Here is a 10,819-nt window from a genome sequence, read left to right as displayed (position 1 = left end):
CAACCTTCCACGCATGAAACCAAAGTGATTTTTGGTCACGCTTGTCATTCTTCTTAAGCAGTCTTCAATGACTCTCTCCCAAGCTTCATTGTATTGCTCATCAGTTTAATTCCACTGTAATTAGTACAACTCTGAACATCCCCTTGGTCTTGAAAGATTGGTACTAATATACTCCGTCTCCATTCTTCTGGCATCTTGTTTGCCCCAAAAATGAGGTTGAAAAGTTTGGTTAGCCATACTATCGCTATGTCCCTGAGGCCTCTCCACCCCTCATTGGGGATATAATCAGGGCCCATCGCCTTGCCCATTTCATCCTCTTTAAAGCCTCCTTGACCTCCGACTCCTGGACACGCCGCACAAAACGCATGCTAGTATCATCAAAGGAGTCGTCCAGATCAATGGTAGAGCTCTCACTCTCCCCATTGAACATCTTGTCAAAGTACTCCCGCCATCTATGCTTAATCTCCTCGTTCTTCACCAAGAGTTGGTTTGTTCCGTCCTTGATGCACTTGATTTGTCAACATCCCTCGTCTTCCTCTCTCGGATCTTCGCCATCTTATAGACCCCCCTAGTCCCTCGCTTGTAATCCAGGCCATTTCCATTCCATTCCCATCCAGTGAAAGAAGTTAGCTAGTTTCGATTAGTAGTACCACCACACGTGAGCTCCTTGTATCAGTGTGTGTGCTCAGAATACAAGAAGTGTCCTATTAGTTCGTACTAGCTCCTATATTGTTTCCTCGACTTCGTCCGATCCTTGGTAGCTAGCTACTCTGTAGTTTTTTGGGCTAACAAGTAGTATGAAAGCCTGAGGCTGCGGTAGCCATGTCGGGTGGTTTCAAATAGCATACATCACAGGACGACTCCCAGTCGCCGACTCCGCGGGAACGGCGATGGCACAGCCGGTCCAGGCACGGTCGTGGCGGTGAGGTCGTGGTTAGGGAGATCGTGCGAGAAACCGTAGTCATTGGTAGTGTGCACACCACCTTCCCAGTGCTCCTGCACTCGAACTACAATGAGTGGGTGTTGATCATGGAGTGCAACCTTCATGCGGCAAGCCTCTGGGTTCGCATGGAGGACGACACAATCAAGAGGAAGGAGGAAAGGAAAGCCGTGGCGACAATCATGCAATGTGCTTACTCGACGTTCAGTGGCGAGTGTGGCAACTAGAAGGCGATGGTGGCGTCTAGATGCGAAGGTGGAAGGCAGGACGAGGCGACATAGAAGGTGGCTCCTCATCGACACAGGTGTGGCTACACGCTGTGGGGGAACCATGATGGGCCCGAGATGGCCCCAGACAGTATGCGACGTGATTTCTTTACATTAGCGAGCCAGTCTTGAGGCACATGACCTCCTATTGGGCGTGTGGGGCTCGAATTTACATTAGCGAGCCAGTCTTGAGGCACATGACCTCCTATTGGGCGTGTGGGGCTCGAAGAAGTTGTAGCGTGCACCCCCTCGCTCCCGAGCACGCCCATTTGGGCCGGCCCATGTCAGAGCGCTCTATTTTTTATTTTTGGTTTTGTTTTTTCTATTCAAATAATTCATGATTACAAAAAGTTGTGAAATTTTATGAAATGTGCATTTTGAAAAAAAAATAACAAATCATAAAAATGTTTGTGAATTCAAAAAAGTTTGTGATCAGAAAATGTCCATGATTTCAAAAACATGTTCAGAAATTCAAAAAATGTTCTGCTTGTTCCGGTCTAGATTACCAAAACTCCCTTTGTCTTTCTAGCAAAGATAGCAACCTTCAACCTATCAATATTCGCTTTGTGAATTTCTTTACAAAGAATGCAACCATATGCATCAGAGAAACGAGGATAATATGGCACATACTAATCAACCTATAGAATACATAAGGATCATCATCTTCTGTTGAAAACATGAGAATGCGTTGTCCAAAAGTGTGGCCCCATGTCTACGTGGGCCACCGCCACATCCCACCGCTCATCTTCACTGGCTTCCACCTGCACCCATTTGCACTCTTAAGTCGTTAACGCCGTGAGAATTATCTTCTACTCCAATGCAAAAATAAAAAAATAAAGACGTGTGCTCTCAGATGCACTTCTTCTGTGGACGACATGGAATCGAGGAGCAAACGCGATAGCATATTTTCAGTCCTAGTTACTGTAAAGTTGCTTTGATCCTTTCGGGAATTTTAAATTTTATAAGCATCCAAACTGTCGTTTTCTGGCAGCACAAATAAGATTATTGTGGAAAACAGTTCAGACAACATACCTTTTGACGGTAAGCACATGAACCCTTTCGAAACATAGCCGGTTCATTGTTGTAGTTCATTTGAAATCGCTGGAAAAGTAACTCATTCTTGTCCTTTGGTAATGTGTCCTTCACAGAATAATACTAAAGAGTTAATAAATACGAGTAATCAATTAGAATAGCGAACAAGTTGCTCCTAAATGATGAAAGAAAGAAGACCTTCAGTATCTCCTTAGCTTTGTTTTCGTCTTCTCCAGATTTCACTAACATCCAAAAGCATGTCGCGTATTGATTTCTGTTGTGACCTGCAAATTAGCAAGTATAATGAGTCTGCTCATTTTCTTCTTTTGACTTGTTCTAACTATGACGAGTCAAACCCCTTGCAGCAGGATATCTTCAAAAACAAGAACCATGGAATGATAACACAGCATATAGAGGCAGTGGCGATTCTAGTAGGGGGGCTTCAATAGGCTGAAGCCTACCCTCCAAAATTCTATTTCAGTTAAATATAGCATATGACAATTACATCAAGGTGCTTTACATGCAATAAATTCAGTGCGTTTGCTAATTAGGCTTAGTAAATTGATGATTTAAGCCTACCCTCTACTATCACGCTAGATACGCCACTGTATAGAGGTATATAAGCACCAAATTTAATGCATTCATACTGCTGCAGATGAATTCAGATATTACATACTGTACTACCATCGACAAGTTCATAAATATTTCTGATTAGTTAAAGATATGGTCTTTAGGAGGGAGGAATAACTCACATTCTGATTGCCTCTGGGACAAATAATCACAAACGATCCTTGGTTCTAGGTTACAGAAAACTTCTACTTGGAAGTGTGGTGGCTGCACTAGTTCTTTACTGGGGAAATATTCTTTCCACTTCATCATGTAAAAGGAAGTGAAACATGATAAACATGAAGAAATGATTAATCTGCAAAACAAGTTGCATATTTGATCAAAGGCTTGACCAGCATGTACTGTAGGAATTCATAAAACAAGTAACTACCTCTCATCTCTTTGGTACAATTCAGTCTTCTCCTGGAACACAAAGCTGCAACGATAACAAATCACTAAAAATAATCACTTATAAGAAAGCCTGTATAAACTGAAGTGTGCCGCATTTAAGCTTTGCTGGTCGCTTCACTTACAGCTTCAACATGATCCCTTATATTGCCAACATATTCAATTCAAATTACTATTATTGATGAAAAGAGGCAAAATTGTGCCATGCGGAAAACACATATTTTGTTTTTATCTGTCTTTTTTGCAGTCTTCTCCATGCAAACACAGCTATTCTCAAGACGTAGATCATACCTGTACTCATTGTCAAAACCATAGCCAAAGATAATATCAGGAAATTGCTCCATCATCAGTGAAGCACAAGCGTTCATCAGCCTTAAAGCAGTCTCATCATTTGGCTTGTCAAATGAATGGATCAGTGAGAATCTGGGGGAAAAAATAATTCTCCATGTTGATAAGAAGATATAATTATCTAAATGGTATTGCCGTGTGTGTTTAAATAAATAGGAAACTAGAAGTCCTCACTGATCAAATTGGCAGGCGCTAATACGAACAATGGTCCAATTAGAACATGGAAGCTTATGGATGTTGTCGAACTTCTTCACATACTCATATCCATATTTTTCTTTCCCCCCAACACACAGGTAGTCTGATGCTGCATATATCCAAAATTCATAAGAGTTGGACTGGAAGCATACCTAAAACTAGAATGATTCAACTAACCTTCTCCAAGAATGTATTGATGGGTTTCCCAGAACTCAGGACCTATGAGATCAAAATTTGATACTGTGATTGCCTCACGGGTTCTTTTTATGGGATTCCCATAGTCTTCTGTTTTGACCTACAATAATATGTATAATTTTTTCAGTATGCAAAGTGCACCTAACTGGGTTAGTTGAACTTAACTAAATGTTGAGAAAAAATATGTACTCCCTCAGTCCCATAACATAAGAGCGTTTTTTGACACTACACTAGTGTAAAAAACGCTCTTATATTATGGGACGGAGGGAGTAGATACTAAATACCTCACTGAGACTGAGCAGGAACATAAATAACGATGAACTTATGAATGCTTGATAGCATTACCTTATCTCGATAAACACTAGATCCTTTCCGAAACACAGCTGGTTCATCATTATAGTTGACCTGAAACTGTTGCAAAAGCAACTTGTTCTTGTCCTTAGAAAATGTTCCCTAAAAGAAAATAGACGGTTCACGAAAAAACGAAAATGATTCATACCAATGCTACAAAAGACAAGTATAGCCCTAGATAATTTAGATGACCTTCAATGCTTGATGTGCCTCTTTTTCAGTTTTTCCAGACTTCACCAACGCCCAGAAGCATGCATTGTACTGATTATTTATAGAGTGAATTCCACTTTTTACCCTGTAGTTGTACATTTGTGACACTAATTACCCCACCGTGTGGAAATTCATCTAGAATACCCCTTTTGGAAGCTTCGAATCCTCATTTTTTTATGTGTGTCCATCATGCAAGTGTGAGACGACGCCCGGGGTCCAAATATATGTGGTCGATGACGAGGAATGGAACAAATGGACAAGAGAAGTCTGGACATGATCGTCAATGATGCCCTTCGATATTTACAGACTTTTTTACAAATCATTGATGCAACATGCCGATCATATCTAACATAAACAAGGAAAATGCAAAACTGGGGAAAACCATGCTAATAGTCTCCAAAATCTGATATTTCGATGAAACTTCCACTAAGTGGGGTAATATGTGTCATAAATGTACAACTACAGGGTAAAAAGTGAAATTCACTCTTATTTATATGACCTGAAAAACACACACATAATTAACTATGTTAATCTTCGTCCATTAAATCAAATAAGTAAGTAGCCAAGCAACCGGACAAGAAATCTCATTGACGTGACGCATAAAAAAACTATATTTATTATATTTAGTTAATGTTGCTGAAGATGTATAGACTTTTTAAAAGGGTAAATAACATACACAACATGATTTCACTGTCAAAGACATCAACACACATAATTACAGAATATAAAGTATCTTATTATTAAGAAAAACGTGATTTTAGTTCAAGAAGCTTACAGTCCACTTGCCTCCATGCCAAATAATCACGAATAGTATTTATGTTTGGATAGCATACAACTCGCCCATCAAAATATGGAGGCTCCTTCAAATCATTATTTGGAAAGAAATCTTTCCACTTCATCACGTACACAGATGTGAAGTAAGAAACACATAAGGAGAGAATTTTGCTGCATATATTGGTAGAGAAGTCAATAACATGATGAGTTTTTTGATTAAATTGCTCAAATATATTTGGGTATGGCAGTATCCTAAAATACTAAGTGAAGAAATGAACAGATCAAATAACGTGCCTTTCCCGCCTTTTATAGAATTCGGTTTTCTCTCTGAAAACAAAACTGCAAAATAAACAGAAATATAAGAAGCAGAGATTATTATCCAAAGAATGAACAAAATGCAATAAAAAATAAAGAATGGAGCCCGTGCAATTCAAAACCATTTGCACATACTTTTTTATGTCAAATCTGCAAACAATTTCATAAGTTAACTTTGATAAGAAGATGTTATACCTGTATTCATCACTAACACCATAAGCAAACACTATGTCAGGGAATTTCTCGAGCATATGAGTGGCACAGGCGTTCATCAATCTCAAAGCATTCTCGTCATTTGGTTTCTCAAAGGCATGCAACTCCGAGAATCTAATAAAAATATAATTGAAATTAGTGGACACTGGAAAGAACAAATGTAAACTATAGCTAAATACACGTGTGTTGCAACGGGACAACAAATAAATTTATAGCTTTCGTGATACGAGCTAAATTGCAAAACTTCGGTCCCCTACAAGGGGTAACTACCGTGGTCAGCACCGGCTAGGAAGCTCATGCACCCCCGTGGTGAGGCACCGACCAAGGGAAAAAATGGAGGATGTAGCACGGCAGAGTGCTCCTCCACAGCGCGAGGGGCTATGCATGACGACGCGTACATCAATCTCAAAACATTCTCGTCATTTGGTTTCTCAAAGGCATGCAACTCCGAGAATCTAACAAAAATAAAATTGAAATTAGTGGACACTGGAAAAAACAAATGTAAACTATAGCTAAATACACATGCGTTTCAACGGGACAACAGATAAATTTATAGCGTTTGTGATACGAGCTAAATTGCAAAACTGCGGTCCCCTACAGGGAGTAACTACCGTGGTCAGCACCGGCTAGGAAGCTCATGCGCCCCCGTGGTGAGGCACCAACCCAGGAAAAAAATGGAGGATTTAGCACGGCAGAGTGCTCCTCCATAGCGCAAGGGGCCACGCATGACAACGCGTACATACACCGCGATAGCCTGTTCGCGTGCTTGCAATCCAACGAACCGCTTTAAATCCGACGGTGGATGATCTACCACCGAACCAGACTTAATGATTTGCAATCTGGAGCAAAAGTTATCCCCATATTTGCATGATGAAACCTTCTTTGCATGTTGTTAATCCTCACAAAAAGACACTGGCACACGAGGTAGACTAATAGCTAAGATGGTTGATGCAGTTGCTTAACCAGTAGTAACCATGCCAGTGTATAGCTAGAAAGTGAGTAGAATGTAAACGTTTAGAGACTATCCAATATTGTAGAAAGCAGCAATCACTCAACATGGCTGTGGGAAATTAAGTATTTCCGTATTACCCATTTAGGAGGAAGAGATGAACTATACCGGTGGAAATGGCAGCCATCGATGCGGACAACGATCCAGTTGGAGGCCGGGAGGTGGCGTTGGAACTCGAACTCCCTCTTCACATACTCATACTTGCTATTGGCCATCACCACAAGACACCTCTCTCCTGTTCTTGGAGAGAATCATAGCAAAGGGTTGGTTTAGATATTAGCACTTGGGTGAAATATGACTTATGCACTGCTTCCATATGATATATACTACGCCCATGAATTGGAATTAGGAACATACAAATATGAATTTGACTTAGAACATACAAAACTGAATCATCCAACTCGCGCTAGAATAATACACGTACATGAATCTGACCATACAGAAATCATCAGCAAATCATAAACAAGATTTGGGACATCTATCATGCCAGCAAAACCACTAGTACTAATGTGTTAGCCAATTTCGGCCAGTATATAACCAAGACAAAGCTCCTGCTCTCTCAAATTGCATGTTACTGCTAAGTTTTGATCTCAGGTCAAGACGGTGCAGATAAAACAACTTAATCTTTTCCTTTCCATATATCGTCAGTCGATGCATGTTTCACTATTAACATGTTCAAACCGAAACATTTACTCATCTGAAAAAGAAAAAATCAAACTACAGTTTGTAAACATTTGCCTCTACCGGCATTATCACAAACGCCTACCAGGCGAAGTCCTTTCACATGTAAACTTGAACATGCACTGGAAAAATAATGCAGCAGGCACTCATCAATAAGTAATCATCATTATATTCTCACAGTATCAAATCTACAACAAGCGCTCATCAAATCCAAAAATCAGGAAGAGAGAAAAAAAAAAGAACAAACGGAGGATGCAAGAGGAAGGAAGGATGAGGAAGGACGAAGGAGTGCTGGCTACCTGCCTGTGGACTGGTCGCCGGCGTTGCTGGGCGGGAGCGGCTGGTGCAGGGAGGGTGACGCTGCTGGTGGGAGCGGCTGCTCGACGGAGGGAGGCGCTGCTGGGATCCTGTACCGGCGTCGGGGCAGCGGAGGATTCCGCCGGCTGGACGCGCCGCGGCGGAGGGCCGGCAGTAGTGTCGGCGGCGGCTAGGAACCTATTCGCGCTAGGGCACGACTCTGAGCAACTCGAAAAAAAAAAAACCCGATATTGTCAGGTTCAATTAAGATCAACGTATCGTTCGGCATTATCTATACTTATACTTCTGTAAGTACACACAGCTATTACCCCCACAAAAAACAAACACAAATCATCACCACACAATTAGTCAACAAATTACAATCTAACGGTCTTCCACCATCCATGCACCACGACGGTGTGCAGTTACCAAATTAACAAAGGCTGACCGTGCGCCACCTCCTCCTACAGCGAACAACTGTTGCACCTCCCCGGAAAAAAAACGAGACAATCAACTACAGAAATTTAATTAACGACAGCCACACGCCCTGTCCTGCACCATCGTCGTCGCCTCCGCCTCCGCCTCCCCCTCCCCGTCCGCCTCCAACTCCCCTCCCCGTCCGCCTCCCCCTCCCCCTCCCCGTCCGCCTCCGCCTCCCCCTCCCCCTCCCCGTACGCCTCTGTCGCCGTCGCTCCCGCCGATCCGGGTATCCGAGGACACCTCCCGCTTCCGCTACACCAACCCGACGGGCCACCCTTCTGGGCTCCGGATCGCGCACATTGCTGCCGAGGCCGTGCGGCTCGTCGGGGGTGGGGGCTTGCTTGTCTACTTTTTTTACGGTACTATCTTTGTACATCTCTCTGTTGAATAAGCAGTGCATCATTAGAGAAAGAGACAATTACTGATCAAGCTGTTTTGCTTAGTGTGGGCCATCGACCTTTGACTACATATTTTCATTTTCCAGTTCATTTATGTATTATGGATTTGGAATTTTGAATACATCTCTCTAACCTCCCTGCTCTCCTAATGTATGTACTTTCTCTCTGATGTTGTAATGTCACATCTCTAACCCTTAAGCAAGTTAGCCTTGTGCTCATGTCTTCTTTGCATTTGCATCTAAGATTTTTTCAACAAGAACAACAAAGTGGCAAAGGATAAACTCAAAACCCTAGCCACTATTTCAAATAAAGGATTTCTCAAACTAGTTAAAATCAATGAACCCAAAATGGCCTCAAGAAATGTTCAAACTTTCTGATAAATCATGAAAGTAAATGAGCATTGGAGAAAACTATTTTCTTGACACTTTAAGCATTTTAAATTAATGCAAAAGCCACTGGTTTCAAATTTTAAATTTTAAATCAGAAACTATAAATTTTCAAAAATGTTGAAAACTTTGGAAATGGTTGGGAATGTTATAACAATATTTCAGGAGGTCTAAAATAGTTTTTACTTTTTGTTTTGGAGCTGAAATAAATAGCAAAACAATAGTTAGCAAAACAGAAAAACAAAAACAGAAAAAAAAAATGGGAAACCCTTACCTGTCGCCTAGCCTGGCCCGGCCCATCTCCCTGGCTCGTCCCCTCCCTCGCGCCAGTAGGAGCAGGAGGTGGCCGCCGCCTCCTCCGGCGCGGCCACGCACCTGTGCGCCTGCCTGGCCGCCGCCTCGCGCTGGCAAGGCCGGGGATAAGCTCCCCAGGGTCTCCTCTATCCATTCCCCAGCACCGTTCTTCCTCTCCTCTCGGATCTTGCCCTCCCTCCTGCTGCCGCCATTGGAGCCGAGCTCGAGCTCGAGCCGCAGCACCTCTAGCCATGGGAACCATCCTCCGAGTAGTCCGTTAGCTCCGCCTCGTCGCCCTGGTCATCTCTGCAGAAGCCGAAGCTTCCCCAAGCTCTGCATCGCCCCCAACGCCGTCGTCTTCCACCTCCGGCCGCCGGACCTCTCCCGTCGATTCACTCCCTCCGGCGCACCCCCGAGCCCCTCAACAGCACCATCGGAACCGCCGTCAGCTCGTCGTCGTTTCCCCTCTCGCCCCACGCTCTCCCGTGCATCGTAGCCTCGTTCCCCACCAAGGCCGAGAGCTTCTCGCCGCCGGTCATGTCGTCGCCGTCGTTGTGGTGTCTGATCCACGCGCTCGAGCTAGGATTCGAGCTCCTGGAGCCTCCAGGAGCGTGATGAGCCCTCCAGCTGCCCTCCCCGTGCCCTAGAGCCGTCTCTCATAGAAGGCCGAGCTTCGGCCGCCGCTCCGGCTCGTCGCCGGCGCCTCTCCCGGTGACCCTAGCCTCCCCTGATGCCCCTGCCAGATCGGCCACTTCGCCATCGTGCCGTAGCTGCAAACCGCGTTCGAATTGGTGTTGTGCAGCGCCGTTTAGGTCGCCTCCGGCGAGCCCTCCGCCGCGGGCCTGGTCGCCGGCGACCACCCTCCGGTGGGGGTCGACGTGGCAAAGCTAACCCAGCAGCTTAGGGGCTTAATCACTCGCTGACAAGTGGGCCCAAGGCCAAGTCAAACCCCAATTAGGACTGGTCAGCGCGGGATTAGTCCCAGAGAGGCTGACCAGTGGGTCCCCCCTGTCAGATTTGACCTGAACAGGTCGGCTGACCTGCTGACGTCAGTCTGATGCAATAAATAGAATTTCCAGTATAAAACTAATTCCAGGAAATTGCTAAAACTTGTAAAAATCATAGAAATTAATCTGTAACTCCAATGGAAATAATTTATATATGAAAAAGTATCAGAAAAATTCAAGGATTCTGATTATGCTATTTTCAACTATGTTTGAAAAAGTTACAGAACCATAAATTGTGGAATAAGGAATAATTCAATTCTTATAATCACTTTTAAATGGAATTTGCAAAAATATTCAAATTTCATTATGATTGCAATGATCACACACTGTCCTAGTTACAAATCAGTACCATAACATGACATCTCATGCAAGCTAACATCAAGTTGATCTGAGCATGAGGTCGAATCAATTAAA

The 10,819-nt window shown here is 43.5% G+C and overlaps 1 protein-coding gene across 1 annotated transcript; it reads right to left on the bottom strand.

Annotated features, from left to right (window-relative positions):
• Nucleotides 1-1,676: 1,676 nt before the first annotated feature.
• Nucleotides 1,677-8,067, bottom strand: LOC123397902 (tRNA(His) guanylyltransferase 1-like). The gene is made up of 15 exons (XM_045092424.1): nt 7,843-8,067; nt 6,971-7,097; nt 5,836-5,967; nt 5,620-5,664; nt 5,323-5,496; nt 4,534-4,627; nt 4,336-4,443; nt 3,973-4,090; nt 3,775-3,904; nt 3,544-3,675; nt 3,236-3,280; nt 2,991-3,160; nt 2,437-2,522; nt 2,239-2,346; nt 1,677-1,967 (listed from the first exon to the last, which is right to left on the bottom strand). Exons 2-15 carry the CDS (start codon nt 7,075-7,077, stop codon nt 1,866-1,868), a joined length of 1,551 nt encoding a protein of 516 aa, XP_044948359.1. The 5' UTR covers nt 7,078-7,097; nt 7,843-8,067; the 3' UTR covers nt 1,677-1,865.
• Between the last annotated feature and the right edge of the window lie 2,752 nt (nt 8,068-10,819).

This window comes from Hordeum vulgare, chromosome 5H (assembly GCF_904849725.1).
Source record: "Hordeum vulgare subsp. vulgare chromosome 5H, MorexV3_pseudomolecules_assembly, whole genome shotgun sequence".
Lineage (NCBI taxonomy): Eukaryota > Viridiplantae > Streptophyta > Magnoliopsida > Poales > Poaceae > Hordeum > Hordeum vulgare.
The sequence above is the reverse complement of the archived record's forward strand: the minus strand, read 5'-3'. Positions and strand labels throughout refer to the sequence as shown.

What these genes read in the sequence shown, in the direction of transcription:
- LOC123397902 (XM_045092424.1), bottom strand. Translation starts at nt 7,077, where the DNA reads ATGGCCAATAGCAAGTATGAGTATGTGAAGAGGGAGTTCGAGTTCCAA. An exon ending in TTCTATAAAAGGCGGGAAAG is followed by an intron (nt 5,497 to 5,619) that starts GCACGTTATTTG and finishes CAATATATGCAG; the next exon opens with CAAAATTCTCTCCTTATGTG. An exon ending in CATGTGCTTACCGTCAAAAG is followed by an intron (nt 1,968 to 2,238) that starts GTATGTTGTCTG and finishes AAATGGGTGCAG; the next exon opens with GTGGAAGCCAGTGAAGATGA.